Source organism: Protomyctophum bolini (assembly GCF_963924005.1).
Source record: "Protomyctophum bolini genome assembly, chromosome: 9".
Taxonomy (NCBI): domain Eukaryota; kingdom Metazoa; phylum Chordata; class Actinopteri; order Myctophiformes; family Myctophidae; genus Protomyctophum; species Protomyctophum bolini.
In genome coordinates this window covers 18,689,430-18,710,249 of record NC_137870.1, presented here as the reverse complement: position 1 = coordinate 18,710,249, position 20,820 = coordinate 18,689,430, and the positions used below count along the sequence as shown (strand labels likewise).

Below are 20,820 nucleotides of genomic sequence, written 5' to 3'. Positions count from 1 at the left end.
CCGCTGAGACGCAGAACGAGTAGACAAAAATGGTGCCGTCTTATAATGAGCATTAGTGAAGACCGTTTATATGAAGGATAGTTGAATATGGCTGAAGTTGTCCTTCAATTTCGCAGGCGCCTGCTTTGCCTTTATTGCATGTTATTCTGTGTAGCGTGTGCTCTGTGTTGTGTCTGACACGACCTGTTCACTTCCAGCGAGTGTTTGGCAGGTTTAATTGGGCCACATCCAAACTTTGACAGGCTTGCTGAGGGCGATGGCACCCTCTATGGCGCCCTCCGGTGCTGGGAGCCTCTCGGTGCTGTAGGCCAGGAGGAGGCACAGCTCAATCTGACACGGTTCGGCCCATGACGGCATGGACAGGTGGACCTTTGACATAAGTCTGTGTCGGTTTGGTCCGGTCTTACTGAAGTCCCCGGGCGTAGGTTGGATCACGTGAGACTGACCGTCTGGATAAAGCACCTGGACTTTAACAGTATTCAGGGGGTCCTGGACGTGTTCCAGCGTGGCATCAATGTCCAGCGCCACCACCAGGCCAGTGACGAACCTCACAGGTTTGTCCGACTTCCCCATCGGCTTGATGGCGATGGCCGCCACTGTCCCTCGCTGGATGTGCGGTGGCAGCTGTGGATGCAGCAGCCCACTGTGACTCAGTGTGCTCTGTACAATGTTAACCTGCTCCACCGGCCCTCGGGAGGATAGTCGGGGCGTCATGTCCAACAGCTTTCCAACGAAACTGTCCTGCAAGTCGGGCAGCTCTGTGGAAAACGACCTTTGAAAAGAGTCCACCTCCTGAACAAACCTCTCGCAGCTTTTGACGAGAGGGTCCATCCCTTGTCTGGTGCGGGCATCAAGCATCAGCTGCAATGCCCTTGCCTGGAGACGAAGGTGATGTATCGTGGCCGTCTGTGTCCTGTCCAACCCACTGTACAGAAACTCCAGTTTATATGTCTCCTCCATGATCTGTCCTATTAATGCTGTTACCGTGGACACGTACTGTTGGAGGATAAGGAGGACAGGCGTGTTCCACAGCCTCTCTTGCAGGGCCTTCATGAGCAATAGCTGACAGCCGAGGTATGTGGCTGTGAAGTCGGCAGCTCCGGCCAGCTCTGGCTGTAGCTCGCCAAGCCTGTGGAGGTCTCGGATGGTGAAGGTCAGCGGGTCCTGTGCTCCTGGCGCCGTCAGGTTCTGTATGGTGCTGAATCGATTCAGGCTCTGCTGGAGGAACAGCTGGCTGGACTCCACGGCACCTGACCCTCTGCTGGAGTCTGCAGACTCCAGACCATATACCTGCTTCCTGCCTGGTAACCTTAACGGGGGTACCAAGTGAGACCGGCTGTCTCTGAGGTAGATGTAGTGCTTGAATGTGTGGTTGGAGAACAGGGCCGGCATGGTGGGACAGGACTTGGCTGCGTTGAACACGAGCACCAGCACTCCAATGTAGGCTGGGTCGTCCATGTTGGGCTCGGGTGTATCTAAGTAGGGGTGCGTTTCGAGCAGCTCTGGGACCAGTGGCAGAACCAGGGTTGGGTGGCGCTCTCCCACCGACTTCAAACACTTCCAGACGGCGTCGCGGTCGTCAGGATACTTCTTGAGGTTTTTTTGTAGATCCCGTAGGAGTAGCTGGATGCACTCTTTGGTGTAGACGTTGGTGTGACACAGCAACTCGTGCAGGGCCTCCCGGATGTCGCGCGACGAGTCGGGCAAAACGGCCAGGACCGTGTCCAGCTGGTCCTCTCTGAGCGTCACATGAGTGGAGAGCTCTCTCAGCGCGTGGATGGACTGGAGTCTCACTTCCTCAATCTCGTCATTGAACATGTCCACCAGGAAGTCCAGGCACTTCTCGGCAAAGCTAGGACATGAGCGTGCCAGAAGGCACAATGACTCCACTGTCGCGATACGCACCTCATACATCTCGTCCTCCAGGCCGTGGACGAAGGCCCCGCAGGCCCCTGAGTCAATCAGGTAAACAGTGTTTTTGTCCATCTTCTCGGTTCTTGGTTCTTTTCTTGCACGCCACCTCCTGCCCGAGGAAAACTCCCCAGTGGTATACAGGTCCCTGACTACCTCGTGGTCTGTACGTTTCTTGCGGAGATCTGACATCAGGTTCTTGTCCAGGGTCTGCTCCAGAAAATGAGGACTGACCTGCAGCATGGAGCCCAGCGTCTTGGCCGCCTGCACCCTGACCATCCAGGACGCGTCGCTGATCATGTGGCTGATCTTCCCAAATGAGTCGTCTACCAGACGGATCCCCTCACTGGATGATGAGAAGGGTACGCTGTGTTCTGGGTAGAGTTGACTGAGCACCCCGACCATCTGCACTGCTGCGGAACGCACCTGTTCATAGTCATCAGACAGGGACCTGCAGGCCGGCTCATAGATGATCTGGCTAATCTTCATTCCTCTCTCCTTCACCTGAAGCATGGCTTTGATGGCCGATGTGCGCACTCTGGGGTCCTGGTCCTCAAAGCATTTGCTGATGATGCTCACTATGCCCCCGGACGTGCCCAGTCCTTTGTTTCCTTTGGCTAGAGGAGGCTTGTCCACAGTGCCCAGACAGCCCAACAGCTCCAAGCCCTTCTTTCTCACGCCAAAATATGTATCCGATAGTTGCTTGCAGGCCACCTCTACGAGCCTCTGCCTAATGGCAGGGCTGTCGGGCAGCTGTGAACCTATGGTCAACAGAGTGCTCAGCAGCTGAGCCAGAACCTGGTGGGACTTCTCGTTGTTGAGGGTGTTGATGACGGTGTCGACGACGCAGTCGGGGCTGAAGCCCTGGGTCCTGGACAGCAAGCCCAGGAGGGAGGCGATCTTCAGCCTCACGGATGTGTCCGTCTCCTTGCGGTGATGCTCCGCCAGGACCCGAATGACGCCTGCGATGCTCCCTGCCCTCACGTCCCTGCGACTGAACGCAAGCAGGGCCTGGACGGTGTCGTATGGGTTTGTGGATTTGCACAGATCATTGCGGAGCGCTGCTTCCTCTGTGGAGCTCATTATTACCGGTTTGCAGTCGTCTCGTGCCTCAGCAAAAGGGACACGGAAACGTCTTGCTGCCGTCTGCGGCTTTCTGGAACCCTGTGCGTTGACATCTTTTTAGACATAATCAGCACATCATCAAATATGATGTCAGTATTGCCTAAATATGGGGTTCCACTTGGCTCCTTTGTGTCTGGATCGCTTTTATGCAATGATATTAATAATTACATGCAGTAAGTGTTTGGAGGCCAGTCTGTGATGTCAATACTGTGATGTTGGCATCTATGATGTCAGTGTTGCGTGTGGCCATGACATCATCACTCACTCACTCATTAGACTGGGCAAAAAAGGGACTTGAACTGACAGATATCTCCATATATGGGTATAAAGGGACAGGTAGACAGACACATATCTCCATATATGGGATCAAGGCACAGACGGGTACTCAGACAAAGCCGCCAATGACACAATAGGCATAGGTGTGAGGGCCGCATAGCAGAAGATTAGCTGCTCACAGACACCCACAGACTGACGGACAGGGTCGAAAACAAAATCTGGCCAAAAGAAAGTCGGCAGCGGCGGTAGCCTATTGTAGTCGCTGGTTTTAAAGAGCACGCTTGAAGACTGCTCAGGGAGTGTCTACATCTTCACGGTGTCTACTTTCTAGGGCGGTGGTTTTCAAACCTTTTTTCATCAAGGTCCCATTATTTATTCTGCATTTACGGACCACCATTTGATGACATTTAGCCTCTGACCCAAAACTTGTTGTGACCTGGGCACTAAGGAGCACAGAGCCAGACTACGCCAATTGCGACCAGGGCACTTAGGCCCGGACACAGAGCCACCAGACTACAAAGTCAAAGATCAAAATAACAATTCTTCTACATTCAGACTTCTTGTAAATTAAGTAATGCAGATGTAATGTAATAATTTAACACTGAGAGTGTAGAATGAAACCATTTAGACATCAGTTTGAAGAGTCAGCTCAGTGGCCTTGTGGTTAGAGTGTCAGCCCTGAGACTGGGAGGCTTTTTTTTTTATTGATTGAAATATTTATTAACAGTTTGTAGAATTACAGTACATTTCAAGCATAGTGTAGAGCAGGGATACTCAAATAGATTTACCTGTGGGCCACATTACAAAAATGGCAAGGGGCCAGGGGCCAGTAGATAAAATTACGACATTAATGATACTTGATAACTTCTCTCTTTCAATTGCTTTATTTTCGCAAAATGTATCAAAGTACAATATGCATGCACACAATATGTAAATAAATAAATGTGTTACATTTTCTTGCATAAACACAAAGAGCTGTTTCCATAACTGCACAAATTATTGCACATAACATGAGTAGCTGTTATAATAACATAACATGAGTAGCTCTTTGCCTGCCTGCCTGCCTGCCTGCCTGCCTGTCTGTCCATGAGTAGTTATTTGTCTGTCTGTCAATGAGTAGCTGTCTTACTGTCTGCCTGTCTATGAGTAGCTGTCTGCCTGCCTGTCTATGAGTAGCTGTCTGTCTGCCTGCCTGCCTGTCCAATTGTCCATGAGTAGCTGTCTGTCTGCCTGTCTGAGTAGCTGTCTGCCTGCCTGCCTAATTGTCCATGAGTAGCTGTCTGTCTGCCTGTCTATGAGTAGCTGTCTGCCTTCCTGCCTGTCCAATTGTCCATGAGTAGCTGTCTGTCTGTCTATGAGTAGCTGTCTGCCTGCCTGCCCAATTGTCTATGAGTAGCTGTCTGTCTGTCTATGAGTAGTTGTCTGCCTTCCTGCCTGTCCAATTGTCCATGAGTAGCTGTCTGCCTGCCTGTCCAATTCTCCATGAGTAGCTGTCTGTCTGCCTGTCTATGAGTAGCTGTCTGACTGCCTGCCTGTCCAATTCTCCATGAGTAGCTGTCTGTCTGTCTGTCTGCCTGTCTATGAGTAGCTGTCTGCCTGCCTGCCAGCCAGCAAGTTGGTTAACAGAAAATAAATTGTTATGGCTGAGTAAAATAAAATACAATAAACACAATTTGCCTGAAAATAGATTACCCAGCTATGACCTTTTTCATGAAAAATAATGAGTAGTGATAAGGCTGACTGAGTAAAATAAAACAATCTACCTGAAAATAGATAGCTATAAGTGAAGAGCAATTTCTGCAATTTCCGCAATTACCATTTCCGCAATTTCCTCAATTTCCATTTCCGCAATTTCCGCAATTTCCAAAATGTCCATTTCCACCATTTCCGCAATTTCCGCAATTACCATTTCCGCAATTTCCATTTCCGCATTTCAATCAAAAATGATGAAAAACGGCGTGCTATAGTATGCCGTACGATATGGGCTATAGCCCACGGTCCAAAATGATGAGAAACGAGGCTAACTTTTTTTTTCAAAATTTCAAAAAACATGGGCTATAACCCATCGTTTTTGTCATTTCGTCATTTTTTTCAAATCCTCAAAAATGATGAAAAACGGCGCGCTATAGTATGCCGTACGATATGGGCTATAGCCCACGGTCCAAAATGATGAGAAACAAGGCTAACTTTTTTTTTTATATTAAAAAAAACATGGGCTATAACCCATCGTTTTTTACATTTTTTCATTTTTGTCAAATCCTCAAAAATGATGAAAAACTGCGTGCTATAGTATGCCGTACGATATGGGCTATAGCCCATGGTCCAAAATGATGAGAAACGAGGCTAACTTTTTTTTTTTTAATTTAAAAAAACATGGGCTATAACCCATCGTTTTTGTCATTTCGTCATTTTTTTCAAATCCTCAAAAATGATGAAAAACTGCGCGCTATAGTATGCCGTACGATATGGGCTATAGCCCACGGTCCAAAATGATGAGAAACGAGGCTAACTTTTTTTTTCAAAATTTCAAAAAACATGGGCTATAACCCATCGTTTTTGTCATTTCGTCATTTTTTTCAAATTCTCAAAAATGATGAAAAACGGCGCGCTATAGTATGCCGTACGATATGGGCTATAGCCCACGGTCCAAAATGATGAGAAACGAGGCTAACTTTTTTTTTCAAAATTTCAAAAAACATGGGCTATAACCCATCGTTTTTGTCATTTCGTCATTTTTTTCAAATCCTCAAAAATGATGAAAAACGGCGCGCTATAGTATGCCGTACGATATGGGCTATAGCCCACGGTCCAAAATGATGAGAAACGAGGCTAACTTTTTTCTTTTTAATTAAAAAAAACATGGGCTATAACCCATCGTTTTTTACATTTTTTCATTTTTGTCAAATCCTCAAAAATGATGAAAAACGGCGTGCTATAGTATGCCGTACGATATGGGCTATAGCCCATGGTCCAAAATGATGAGAAACGAGGCTAACTTTTTTTTTTTTAATTTAAAAAAACATGGGCTATAACCCATCGTTTTTGTCATTTCGTCATTTTTTTCAAATCCTCAAAAATGATGAAAAACTGCGCGCTATAGTATGCCGTACGATATGGGCTATAGCCCACGGTCCAAAATGATGAGAAACGAGGCTAACCTTTTTTTTCAAAATTTCAAAAAACATGGGCTATAACCCATCGTTTTTGTCATTTCGTCATTTTTTTCAAATCCTCAAAAATGATGAAAAACGGCGCGCTATAGTATGCCGTACGATATGGGCTATAGCCCACGGTCCAAAATGATGAGAAACGAGGCTAACTTTTTTTTTCAAAATTTCAAAAAACATGGGCTATAACCCATCGTTTTTGTCATTTCGTCATTTTTTTCAAATCCTCAAAAATGATGAAAAACGACGCGCTATAGTATGCCGTACGATATGGGCTATAGCCCACGGTCCAAAATGATGGGAAACGAGGCTAACTTTTTTTTTTTTAATTTAAAAAAACATGGGCTATAACCCATCGTTTTTTACATTTTTTCATTTTTGTCAAATCCTCAAAAATGATGAAAAATGGCGTGCTATAGTATGCCGTACGATATGGGCTATAGCCCATGGTCCAAAATGATGAGAAACGAGGATAACTTTTTTTTTCAAAATTTCAAAAAACATGGGCTATAACCCATCGTTTTTGTCATTTTGTCATTTTTTTCAAATCTTCAAAAATGATGAAAAACGGCGCGCTATAGTATGCCGTACGATATGGGCTATAGCCCACGGTCCAAAATGATGAGAAACGAGGCTAACTTTTTTTTTCAAAATTTCAAAAAACATGGGCTATAACCCATCGTTTTTGTCATTTCGTCATTTTTTTCAAATCCTCAAAAATGATGAAAAACGGCGCGCTATAGTATGCCGTACGATATGGGCTATAGCCCACGGTCCAAAATGATGAGAAACGAGGCTAACTTTTTTTTTCAAAATTTCAAAAAACATGGGCTATAACCCATCGTTTTTGTCATTTCGTCATTTTTTTCAAATCCTCAAAAATGATGAAAAACGGCGCGCTATAGTATGCCGTACGATATGGGCTATAGCCCACGGTCCAAAATGATGAGAAACGAGGCTAACTTCTTTTTTCAAAATTTCAAAAAACATGGGCTATAACCCATCGTTTTTGTCATTTCGTCATTTTTTTCAAATCCTCAAAAATGATGAAAAACGGCGCGCTATAGTATGCCGTACGATATGGGCTATAGCCCACGGTCCAAAATGATGAGAAACGAGGCTAACTTTTTTTTTCAAAATTTCAAAAAACATGGGCTATAACCCATCGTTTTTGTCATTTCGTCATTTTTTTCAAATCCTCAAAAATGATGAAAAACGGCGCGCTATAGTATGCCGTACGATATGGGCTATAGCCCACGGTCCAAAATGATGAGAAACAAGGCTAACTTTTTTTTTTTTTTTTTTTTTAAACATGGGCTATAACCCATCGTTTTTTACATTTTTTCATTTTTGTCAAATCCTCAAAAATGATGAAAAACGGCGTGCTATAGTATGCCGTACGATATGGGCTATAGCCCATGGTCCAAAATGATGAGAAACGAGGCTAACTTTTTTTTTTTTAATTTAAAAAAACATGGGCTATAACCCATCGTTTTTGTCATTTCGTCATTTTTTTCAAATCCTCAAAAATGATGAAAAACTGCGCGCTATAGTATGCCGTACGATATGGGCTATAGCCCACGGTCCAAAATGATGAGAAACGAGGCTAACATTTTTTTTCAAAATTTCAAAAAACATGGGCTATAACCCATCGTTTTTGTCATTTCGTCATTTTTTTTAAATTCTCAAAAATGATGAAAAACGGCGCGCTATAGTATGCCGTACGATATGGGCTATAGCCCACGGTCCAAAATGATGAGAAACGAGGCTAACTTTTTTTTTCAAAATTTCAAAAAACATGGGCTATAACCCATCGTTTTTGTCATTTCGTCATTTTTTTCAAATCCTCAAAAATGATGAAAAACGGCGCGCTATAGTATGCCGTACGATATGGGCTATAGCCCACGGTCCAAAATGATGAGAAACGAGGCTAACTTTTTTTTTTTTAATAAAAAAAAACATGGGCTATAACCCATCGTTTTTTACATTTTTTCATTTTTGTCAAATCCTCAAAAATGATGAAAAACGGCGTGCTATAGTATGCCGTACGATATGGGCTATAGCCCATGGTCCAAAATGATGAGAAACGAGGCTAACTTTTTTTTTTTTAATTTCAAAAAACATGGGCTATAACCCATCGTTTTTGTCATTTCGTCATTTTTTTCAAATCCTCAAAAATGATGAAAAACTGCGCGCTATAGTATGCCGTACGATATGGGCTATAGCCCACAGTCCAAAATGATGAGAAACGAGGCTAACTTTTTTTTTCAAAATTTCAAAAAACATGGGCTATAACCCATCGTTTTTGTCATTTCGTCATTTTTTTCAAATCCTCAAAAATGATGAAAAACGGCGCGCTATAGTATGCCGTACGATATGGGCTATAGCCCACGGTCCAAAATGATGAGAAACGAGGCTAACTTTTTTTTTCAAAATTTCAAAAAACATGGGCTATAACCCATCGTTTTTGTCATTTCGTCATTTTTTTCAAATCCTCAAAAATGATGAAAAACGGCGCGCTATAGTATGCCGTACGATATGGGCTATAGCCCACGGTCCAAAATGATGAGAAACGAGGCTAACTTTTTTTTTTTTAATTTAAAAAAACATGGGCTATAACCCATCGTTTTTTACATTTTTTTATTTTTGTCAAATCCTCAAAAATGATGAAAAACGGCATGCTATAGTATGCCGTACGATATGGGCTATAGCCCATGGTCCAAAATGATGAGAAACGAGGCTAATTTTTTTTTCAAAATTTCAAAAAACATGGGCTATAACCCATCGTTTTTGTCATTTCGTCATTTTTTTTCAAATCCTCAAAAATGATGAAAAACTGCACGCTATAGTATGCCGTACGATATGGGCTATAGCCCACGGTCCAAAATGATGAGAAACGAGGCTAACTTTTTTTTTCAAAATTTCAAAAAACATGGGCTATAACCCATCGTTTTTGTCATTTCGTCATTTTTTTCAAATCCTCAAAAATGATGAAAAACGGCGCGCTATAGTATGCCGTACGATATGGGCTATAGCCCATGGTCCAAAATGATGAGAAACGAGGCTAACTTTTTTTTTCAAAATTTCAAAAAACATGGGCTATAACCCATCGTTTTTGTCATTTCGTCATTTTTTTTAAATCCTCAAAAATGATGAAAAACGGCGCGCTATAGTATGCCGTACGATATGGGCTATAGCCCACGGTCCAAAATGATGAGAAACAAGGCTAACTTTTTTTTTTATATTAAAAAAAACATGGGCTATAACCCATCGTTTTTTACATTTTTTCATTTTTGTCAAATCCTCAAAAATGATGAAAAACTGCGTGCTATAGTATGCCGTACGATATGGGCTATAGCCCATGGTCCAAAATGATGAGAAACGAGGCTAACTTTTTTTTTTTTAATTTAAAAAAACATGGGCTATAACCCATCGTTTTTGTCATTTCGTCATTTTTTTCAAATCCTCAAAAATGATGAAAAACTGCGCGCTATAGTATGCCGTACGATATGGGCTATAGCCCACGGTCCAAAATGATGAGAAACGAGGCTAACTTTTTTTTTCAAAATTTCAAAAAACATGGGCTATAACCCATCGTTTTTGTCATTTCGTCATTTTTTTCAAATTCTCAAAAATGATGAAAAACGGCGCGCTATAGTATGCCGTACGATATGGGCTATAGCCCACGGTCCAAAATGATGAGAAACGAGGCTAACTTTTTTTTTCAAAATTTCAAAAAACATGGGCTATAACCCATCGTTTTTGTCATTTCGTCATTTTTTTCAAATCCTCAAAAATGATGAAAAACGGCGCGCTATAGTATGCCGTACGATATGGGCTATAGCCCACGGTCCAAAATGATGAGAAACGAGGCTAACTTTTTTCTTTTTAATTAAAAAAAACATGGGCTATAACCCATCGTTTTTTACATTTTTTCATTTTTGTCAAATCCTCAAAAATGATGAAAAACGGCGTGCTATAGTATGCCGTACGATATGGGCTATAGCCCATGGTCCAAAATGATGAGAAACGAGGCTAACTTTTTTTTTTTTAATTTAAAAAAACATGGGCTATAACCCATCGTTTTTGTCATTTCGTCATTTTTTTCAAATCCTCAAAAATGATGAAAAACTGCGCGCTATAGTATGCCGTACGATATGGGCTATAGCCCACGGTCCAAAATGATGAGAAACGAGGCTAACCTTTTTTTTCAAAATTTCAAAAAACATGGGCTATAACCCATCGTTTTTGTCATTTCGTCATTTTTTTCAAATCCTCAAAAATGATGAAAAACGGCGCGCTATAGTATGCCGTACGATATGGGCTATAGCCCACGGTCCAAAATGATGAGAAACGAGGCTAACTTTTTTTTTCAAAATTTCAAAAAACATGGGCTATAACCCATCGTTTTTGTCATTTCGTCATTTTTTTCAAATCCTCAAAAATGATGAAAAACGACGCGCTATAGTATGCCGTACGATATGGGCTATAGCCCACGGTCCAAAATGATGGGAAACGAGGCTAACTTTTTTTTTTTTAATTTAAAAAAACATGGGCTATAACCCATCGTTTTTTACATTTTTTCATTTTTGTCAAATCCTCAAAAATGATGAAAAATGGCGTGCTATAGTATGCCGTACGATATGGGCTATAGCCCATGGTCCAAAATGATGAGAAACGAGGATAACTTTTTTTTTCAAAATTTCAAAAAACATGGGCTATAACCCATCGTTTTTGTCATTTTGTCATTTTTTTCAAATCTTCAAAAATGATGAAAAACGGCGCGCTATAGTATGCCGTACGATATGGGCTATAGCCCACGGTCCAAAATGATGAGAAACGAGGCTAACTTTTTTTTTCAAAATTTCAAAAAACATGGGCTATAACCCATCGTTTTTGTCATTTCGTCATTTTTTTCAAATCCTCAAAAATGATGAAAAACGGCGCGCTATAGTATGCCGTACGATATGGGCTATAGCCCACGGTCCAAAATGATGAGAAACGAGGCTAACTTTTTTTTTCAAAATTTCAAAAAACATGGGCTATAACCCATCGTTTTTGTCATTTCGTCATTTTTTTCAAATCCTCAAAAATGACGAAAAACGGCGCGCTATAGTATGCCGTACGATATGGGCTATAGCCCACGGTCCAAAATGATGAGAAACGAGGCTAACTTCTTTTTTCAAAATTTCAAAAAACATGGGCTATAACCCATCGTTTTTGTCATTTCGTCATTTTTTTCAAATCCTCAAAAATGATGAAAAACGGCGCGCTATAGTATGCCGTACGATATGGGCTATAGCCCACGGTCCAAAATGATGAGAAACGAGGCTAACTTTTTTTTTCAAAATTTCAAAAAACATGGGCTATAACCCATCGTTTTTGTCATTTCGTCATTTTTTTCAAATCCTCAAAAATGATGAAAAACGGCGCGCTATAGTATGCCGTACGATATGGGCTATAGCCCACGGTCCAAAATGATGAGAAACAAGGCTAACTTTTTTTTTTTTTTTTTTTTAAACATGGGCTATAACCCATCGTTTTTTACATTTTTTCATTTTTGTCAAATCCTCAAAAATGATGAAAAACGGCGTGCTATAGTATGCCGTACGATATGGGCTATAGCCCATGGTCCAAAATGATGAGAAACGAGGCTAACTTTTTTTTTTTTAATTTAAAAAAACATGGGCTATAACCCATCGTTTTTGTCATTTCGTCATTTTTTTCAAATCCTCAAAAATGATGAAAAACTGCGCGCTATAGTATGCCGTACGATATGGGCTATAGCCCACGGTCCAAAATGATGAGAAACGAGGCTAACATTTTTTTTCAAAATTTCAAAAAACATGGGCTATAACCCATCGTTTTTGTCATTTCGTCATTTTTTTTAAATTCTCAAAAATGATGAAAAACGGCGCGCTATAGTATGCCGTACGATATGGGCTATAGCCCACGGTCCAAAATGATGAGAAACGAGGCTAACTTTTTTTTTCAAAATTTCAAAAAACATGGGCTATAACCCATCGTTTTTGTCATTTCGTCATTTTTTTCAAATCCTCAAAAATGATGAAAAACGGCGCGCTATAGTATGCCGTACGATATGGGCTATAGCCCACGGTCCAAAATGATGAGAAACGAGGCTAACTTTTTTTTTTTTAATAAAAAAAAACATGGGCTATAACCCATCGTTTTTTACATTTTTTCATTTTTGTCAAATCCTCAAAAATGATGAAAAACGGCGTGCTATAGTATGCCGTACGATATGGGCTATAGCCCATGGTCCAAAATGATGAGAAACGAGGCTAACTTTTTTTTTTTTAATTTCAAAAAACATGGGCTATAACCCATCGTTTTTGTCATTTCGTCATTTTTTTCAAATCCTCAAAAATGATGAAAAACTGCGCGCTATAGTATGCCGTACGATATGGGCTATAGCCCACAGTCCAAAATGATGAGAAACGAGGCTAACTTTTTTTTTCAAAATTTCAAAAAACATGGGCTATAACCCATCGTTTTTGTCATTTCGTCATTTTTTTCAAATCCTCAAAAATGATGAAAAACGGCGCGCTATAGTATGCCGTACGATATGGGCTATAGCCCACGGTCCAAAATGATGAGAAACGAGGCTAACTTTTTTTTTCAAAATTTCAAAAAACATGGGCTATAACCCATCGTTTTTGTCATTTCGTCATTTTTTTCAAATCCTCAAAAATGATGAAAAACGGCGCGCTATAGTATGCCGTACGATATGGGCTATAGCCCACGGTCCAAAATGATGAGAAACGAGGCTAACTTTTTTTTTTTTAATTTAAAAAAACATGGGCTATAACCCATCGTTTTTTACATTTTTTTATTTTTGTCAAATCCTCAAAAATGATGAAAAACGGCATGCTATAGTATGCCGTACGATATGGGCTATAGCCCATGGTCCAAAATGATGAGAAACGAGGCTAATTTTTTTTTCAAAATTTCAAAAAACATGGGCTATAACCCATCGTTTTTGTCATTTCGTCATTTTTTTTCAAATCCTCAAAAATGATGAAAAACTGCGCGCTATAGTATGCCGTACGATATGGGCTATAGCCCACGGTCCAAAATGATGAGAAACGAGGCTAACTTTTTTTTTCAAAATTTCAAAAAACATGGGCTATAACCCATCGTTTTTGTCATTTCGTCATTTTTTTCAAATCCTCAAAAATGATGAAAAACGGCGCGCTATAGTATGCCGTACGATATGGGCTATAGCCCATGGTCCAAAATGATGAGAAACGAGGCTAACTTTTTTTTTCAAAATTTCAAAAAACATGGGCTATAACCCATCGTTTTTGTCATTTCGTCATTTTTTTTAAATCCTCAAAAATGATGAAAAACGGCGCGCTATAGTATGCCGTACGATATGGGCTATAGCCCACGGTCCAAAATGATGAGAAACGAGGCTAACTTTTTTTTTCAAAATTTCAAAAAACATGGGCTATATCCCATCGTTTTTGTCATTTCGTCATTTTTTTCAAATCCTCAAAAATGATGAAAAACGGCGCGCTATAGTATGCCGTACGATATGGGCTATAGCCCACGGTCCAAAATGATGAGAAACGAGGCTAACTTTTTTTTTCAAAATTTCAAAAAACATGGGCTATAACCCATCGTTTTTGTCATTTCGTCATTTTTTTCAAATCCTCAAAAATGATGAAAAACGGCGCGCTATAGTATGCCGTACGATATGGGCTATAGCCCACGGTCCAAAATGATGAGAAAAGAGGCTAACTTTTTTTTTTTTAATTTAAAAAAACATGGGCTATAACCCATCGTTTTTTACATTTTTTCATTTTTGTCAAATCCTCAAAAATGATGAAAAACGGCGTGCTATAGTATGCCGTACGATATGGGCTATAGCCCACGGTCCAAAATGATGAGAAACGAGGCTAACTTTTTTTTCCAAAATTTCAAAAAACATGGGCTATAACCCATCGTTTTTGTCATTTCGTCATTTTTTTCAAATCCTCAAAAATGATGAAAAACGGCGCGCTATAGTATGCCGTACGATATGGGCTATAGCCCACGGTCCAAAATGATTAAAAAAACATGGGCTATAACCCATCGTTTTTGTCATTTCGTCATTTTTTTCAAATCCTCAAAAATGATGAAAAACTGCGCGCTATAGTATGCCGTACGATATGGGCTATAGCCCACGGTCCAAAATGATGAGAAACGAGGCTAACTTTTTTTTCCAAAATTTCAAAAAACATGGGCTATAACCCATCGTTTTTGTCATTTCGTCATTTTTTTCAAATCCTCAAAAATGATGAAAAACGGCGCGCTATAGTATGCCGTACGATATGGGCTATAGCCCACGGCCCACAAAATATATTTTAAGGACACAGACACACACGCACTAGGCTACTCCATAAACACAGCTACCACCCAAAGCACACTTTTGCAGGAATCATCAAATCACAAATCATTCGGTTTTTTCAGGATTTCATCCAATAGAGAACACTTTAATCAGGCCACACACACACACTCTTCACAGTCCTCAGAAGGAGAGGTTTTACAGCAAGAGATTTTTACGTACAATCAGGAGCAATGCCCTGGCCTCTCTCTCTCCCACCCAGTCACTCTCCACAAACACTCTGCCTCCTACCCCTAACCCTCTCACCCCCCAATTCTAACCCTAACCTCAATCCTAGCTTTCCTCCCCAGCCACCTCAGAGCATGCACCCGGATCAGAGGCCCCTCCCTAGCGCAGGGACAGGGACGGACCTGGACGGGGCCACACATTACCCTCTCCTCTATGTCTTCCCTCCTCCAACTCTTCTTCTCCCACCACCCAGGCCATAGGCTCCTCTACCATGACAACACTACTCCCATTCATAACCACATTTTCACATACACTCCAACCACTTCACCACAAGTTTAAACAGAATTTCACCACTACACAACAATCCTACCCCCCATTACAAACACATCAGGTAATTTCTGCACTCAGAAGGAATAGGAACCCATGTGAGACCTCCTTGTGCATTCCAAATGTTCCACTTTACCTCCCAAGCCCCCACAGCCAGATACACTTTATATTGCTGTGATCATGTTGTGCCCAATCATTACACCTTTGGCTTATTTGAGTCTTCGCGTCTCGTCCTCTTTAGACAGTCCTTGGGTGCAACTTGACATTCATCCAAACAGAAAAGTCCTATATTTATTAATATTAAACGATGTAAGTGTGTAGTTTGTGTAGGCCTACCACCTTTTGCACATAATGCAGGAGGCAGAAGGAGGTTTCTTTACTGATAACGAGTGCTTCCAAACTCAGACACTTCAAATAAATAATCATCTTGCTGGCAAGATATGGCAGCCTTTTATCCAAGGAGCTTTACATAGATTGTGCATATACATTCACCCATTCACACACACATTCATTCATACACCGATTGCGGCGGAAGCCATGCAAGGCACCAACCAGCACATCGGGAGCCATTTGGGGTTCAGTGTCTTTGCCCAAGGACACTTTGACATGTTAGACAGGAGGAGGAGCCGGGATTCGAACCGCCGACCCAGGGATCATCATTGGACGACCTGCTCTACCTCCTGAGCCACAGCCACTCAGGAGGTAGAGCTTTGAGACCCACTGCTGTAGCCAGAGTGTTTCCAGGGAGACAACATGTTTGCATTTATTTTTAATAATCATTTTTAGATTCTTTTTTTGTCTCTTCCATCCTCCTCCTGGAGGATCGAGGTTCTTTTTCAAAACAATTATTCAAAATAAATGAAAAAAGCAATAAAAAAAAGCACGGCCCCCTCACGTATTATAGATGGATAATATCACCAGAAAAAGGTACAGGTGGCCATGAGTAGACGATAAAATGACCAAAAGTAAAATATCTCTTTAAGTAAAACGATCAATTCTGCAATGTAGAAATAAAAGTCCGGAATTGTTTCCTTCTATGCATGAGGAGTCTAAGTTGCTCCTTTACACCTGACAGGGGGGAGTTTCCCTGGTTGGACGTAGATCTACAAGCTCTACAAGAACTTGTAGCTCTGCTATTTTTGAAAAATTGTGAAAATGCGCCTCAAATCTTTGAATATATATTATTACAGAGTGAACATTTTAACTCAGAGAGAGAGAGAGAGAGAGAGAGAGAGAGAGAGAGAGAGAGAGAGAGAGAGAGAGAGAGAGAGAGAGAGAGAGAGAGAGAGAGCAGGTGAAACTACATGTTTAAAGTAGTTTGTCATGGACAGACTGGGAAACCGACGTTTTGCTGCCATCTAGTGTTCACCAGCAGACACTGCATGTGTCTGAAGATTATGGATCTGCAGCAGTTCTTGACAAACCTTTTCATATTATATAATTTGTGGGTCCTTGTCTGTCTGTCTGTCTGTCTGTCTGTCTGTCTGTCTGTCTGTCTGTCTGTCTGTCTGTCTGTTGTGTGTGCGTGCTTGCGTGTGCGCGCGCGCATGCGTGCAGCTTGTAAATCCACACAGCTGTTATCCATTCACTCCGACGGACCAATGACCGACGGTCTAGAACCGGATACAGGAGGCGGGGCTTATGCTTTAAAATGGAGGCGCACACGGTGCATAGTGTGTTTGGGGCGTTGCTGCTGGAAGGTAAGATTTGTTTGTTAACCGCATGGTTGTTAGCCAACATTAACTCTGTTATTGTTTAAAGTGTTAGTGTTGTTAGAAGGACTGTTGGTTGTTTATTGTGACTCTAAAAGGACAACAATATGAGGAATGTGTTGGTACTTTTTGAGACACAAACAAATAAACAAACGGGTGGAAAGTAAATAATTACATCTACTGAAGTGCTGTGGACAATAGGCTATATTGTACTTTTATATTCTATTATTTGGACACTTTACTAGTTATTTTGTAGATTTGGATTATTAAATATATATCCTTTTGGCTACATTGCAATTTACCACTGGGCTACAACCACATTTTGGCCATTTGGAAGTAGCTGATCTACAATCTCACAATGCATTGTGATGCAATGCATTGTGAAATTGTAGATCAGCTAATTGTAGATTTGTAGCTTTTTCAGATTTTTTTTTTCCTTTCAAACATTTGAAATGGGACATTTCTGCACAATGAGCTACATTTGGTAATTTTGTAAGTGCATTTTGATGCCATACCCTTTTACTTTAGTACATAATGGTAACTAGTTGTAACTGGCTCAGACACATTCATAAGATTAAACTAAATGTCTCTCTGTTGATGGAAAACTCAAATGTATCAGATCTACAAGCCCATTTCTACCACACAGAGCAACTTGATTTAAACTTTAAAGGGCCACTTCACCCCTTTTGCAACCAGACCTTCTTTGAATGATTTTTGAGACACACTTTCCTGGGGTTTTTATGTGTTTTTAAGATATTTTAGTATTTCAAAGTGTCCATGGAATCCATGATGTCATGGACACCGGGCTCACTTCCTTCCTGAACTACTATTCCCACAATGCTTTGGTCCACTGCTCCTCCTTGTGGATAGGGGGAGGGCTGTCTTACTGAGACAAAATGTAGTCCAGGAAGGAAGTGAGCCCAGTGTCCATGACATCATGGACTCTTTGAAATATTGAAATATCTAAACCCCAGGAAAGTTTTTTTCTTTTTTTGGTCTCCCAAACATCATTCAAATAAGATCTGGATGCAAAAGGGAAAAGCAAGAATTTCCTAAAGATGTATTTTCTACAATGTATAAAATCTGGATAAAGAGTAATGTTGGCGTATGTTTGTGTCTTACAGGTTGATCATGTGACCTTGGTGTCATGCGGTGACCTTGGCTGCAGTCTTCAGGAGATGGCTGGTATTGATAATAGAGTGTCTACTCGGGTGAGCTGAAACGAATAACGGTGTCAACGAACGCTCCCTGAGATTACGAGGCGTACGGTGCTCGGGACGTATTGTGCCATACAACCTACGCGGCTCTATTAATACCGGCCATCTTCAACCGAGCGACGGAAGGCCCAACACGGTACGTAACTGGATTACATGTGGCTGTAGTAGAAACTAGGGCTGTGTCATTACATTACAACATGTTAAGTTGACCATTCATTGTCATACAAAGGACTGCGATTAACAATTGTGTTTGCTGTTGAACATATGAATACGAAGTTTCCTTTTTAGCTTTTAGGCGTCATAAAAGAAATGGTTGCACAAGGCACATTATAGCCCTAGAATGTGTGTGACACAGCCTTGTCAGTGACTGTTATGACTTCCAAAATGTCATCCTGTAGGCCGACAACTAATTTTCTTTTCCCCTGCCATTTCAGAAAGTGAAGCTGACTGCTGGGTGAACTCTATGCTGTTGCCACTGCTGGCTGCTGTTATCGGTGAAGGTTAGTTAACCGTCTGATTCCTGCTGCTTGTTTAAGTGAGTTACATGCTACCATACCGTAGGTTGTCTTTTGTGACATGTATAGTTTCACTTAATTTGTGTGTGTATAATGCCAGTCCACATCACCGTTATATGATGTTTGTGGAGGCATGTGATTTATTTATCGTTTAACATAATTTACGGGTAAAGTCTGTCCACATCCACATCACATATGTAAGATCTCCTTTCTCTTCTATTCTTTGGATTTAATAAAGTTATTTATTTTTTCTTGTCATAGTTTTTAATCGCATTTTGCTTTATTATATTTAAGTAATGTCTTTCTTCTTGCCTATCTATTGCCCTAGTTCTTCACTAGTGTTTTATGTGATGTGGAGGTGTGTGCTTTATGTCTTGTGTCATTATGGTAGCATGTAGCCCCTTAACACTGTGTTTACAGCTTACTATGCTGTAGGTCTGAACTAACAAGAGGAAGCAAATGATGGCCGCTGTGTCATTTGTTTCCTTGGTTGGTGTGTTTTGTTTAGTGCTGATATTGAAGGTAAGTGTGCGTAGTTTATTATCCTTGACTGTTGGGCAGAAACCTTGTATCTCCATAGTTCAACCTTTTTAGTAAATTAATTTCCTTACTTGGTCATGCTACAGTGTCACACACAAGTAGCAAATGGCCAATCTCACGAGGCAAAGATAATCAATTTTTGAATATTTAACATGTAGTATTCTGTTTTTCTAATGTATCGAACCAGTGAAGTATCAGCAAGAGCTTGTGACTAAATAATAACATTGGAACACAGATTATTATTATATTAATAATATGGATCAGTTGTTTTTGGTCCAGAAAAGTAACCGTTTTGGACGTACAAGGTTTCTACCCAACCTTCATCTTTTCTCTCTTCTTCTTTGCTTTAATAAAGTTATTTATTTTTGTGGTCTCAGAGTTTTTAATCGCATTTTGCTTTAATTTTTATTGTAATTTCTTATTTCTTTCTTTCCCATCTATGACACTAGTTTTTCACTAGTGTATGTGTGACTCGGGTCATGTCTCGCGTACAGTTTCTCATTTGGAGCTGTTTCATGTAATTTACCAGTAAAGCGTCATCACGTCAGTTCACATCAGATATGAACACAGGCCGATATGTGATGTGCATTTATGTGGTTTTTTTAAAGGTGATTTTTCACAGCAATTGCGGATAGCTCGTCATTCACGCCATTCTAATTGTGTTTATTGCTGTTGTATGTTGTGTACTAATGTTCATAGTGTTGCTGACAAATACTGGGGCGCATAGAATGCTGCTACCTCGTATAATTTATGTCAATCGTCCACACATGGCATAAATTGTACAGTCTTGCCCCATGTTTCCTACATGGGACAACTAGATCGAAAAATACTTGCACCACGAAAACCTAAAGGCCAACTGCTTGGGCAGAGACCAAGAAAATCTATTTTGTTCATGTTCATAAAGCGCTCCAAGTGCTTAGAGTGAAAAGTGCAGCAGCAAACATCTAGGTCATAAGACCATTGTCGGTCTATATTATCAGATCTAATTTGTGAGTAAAGCTTCATTACATAAGCCCACATCACCTATGAACACAGGCCCGGTATGTGATGTGTGTTTATGTCTTGTCTCATTTCACATTTGTGAGTAAGGCTTCATCATGTCATCCCACATCACCTAATGAACTTAGGGTTAGGGTAGGGCTAGGTATGTGATGTTGGTTGATGTGATGTATGTCTTATAATGTGCAAGCTTCATGCGTCAGTTAACATCACATTATGTGGTGTGTATTGATGTGATTTATTTATGCTGCCATTTGCAGCTAAAACTTCATCCAGGCATTGACGATGGGCCTATGACTCAAACGTTTTCTGCTGCACTTTTCACTTTTAGCACTTGGCAGCACTTTATGAGCATGAAAAAATAAGATTCTTAGTTTATGTCTGAGGAGTTTTCCTTAAGGTATTTGTGGAGTGAGTCTTCCGGTTTTCAATTGTATAATGACATAATCATGG

At 41.0% G+C, this 20,820-nt stretch overlaps 1 protein-coding gene across 1 annotated transcript; it reads right to left on the bottom strand.

The window, feature by feature from the left end:
- Positions 1-213: 213 nt before the first annotated feature.
- Positions 214-15,330, bottom strand: LOC308321766 (integrator complex subunit 4-like; the record flags this gene model as incomplete). Its single annotated transcript, XM_080772856.1, has 2 exons — positions 214-3,089; positions 15,261-15,330. 2 exons carry the CDS (start codon positions 15,328-15,330, stop codon positions 214-216), a joined length of 2,946 nt encoding a protein of 981 aa, XP_080628982.1.
- Positions 15,331-20,820: the final 5,490 nt, after the last annotated feature.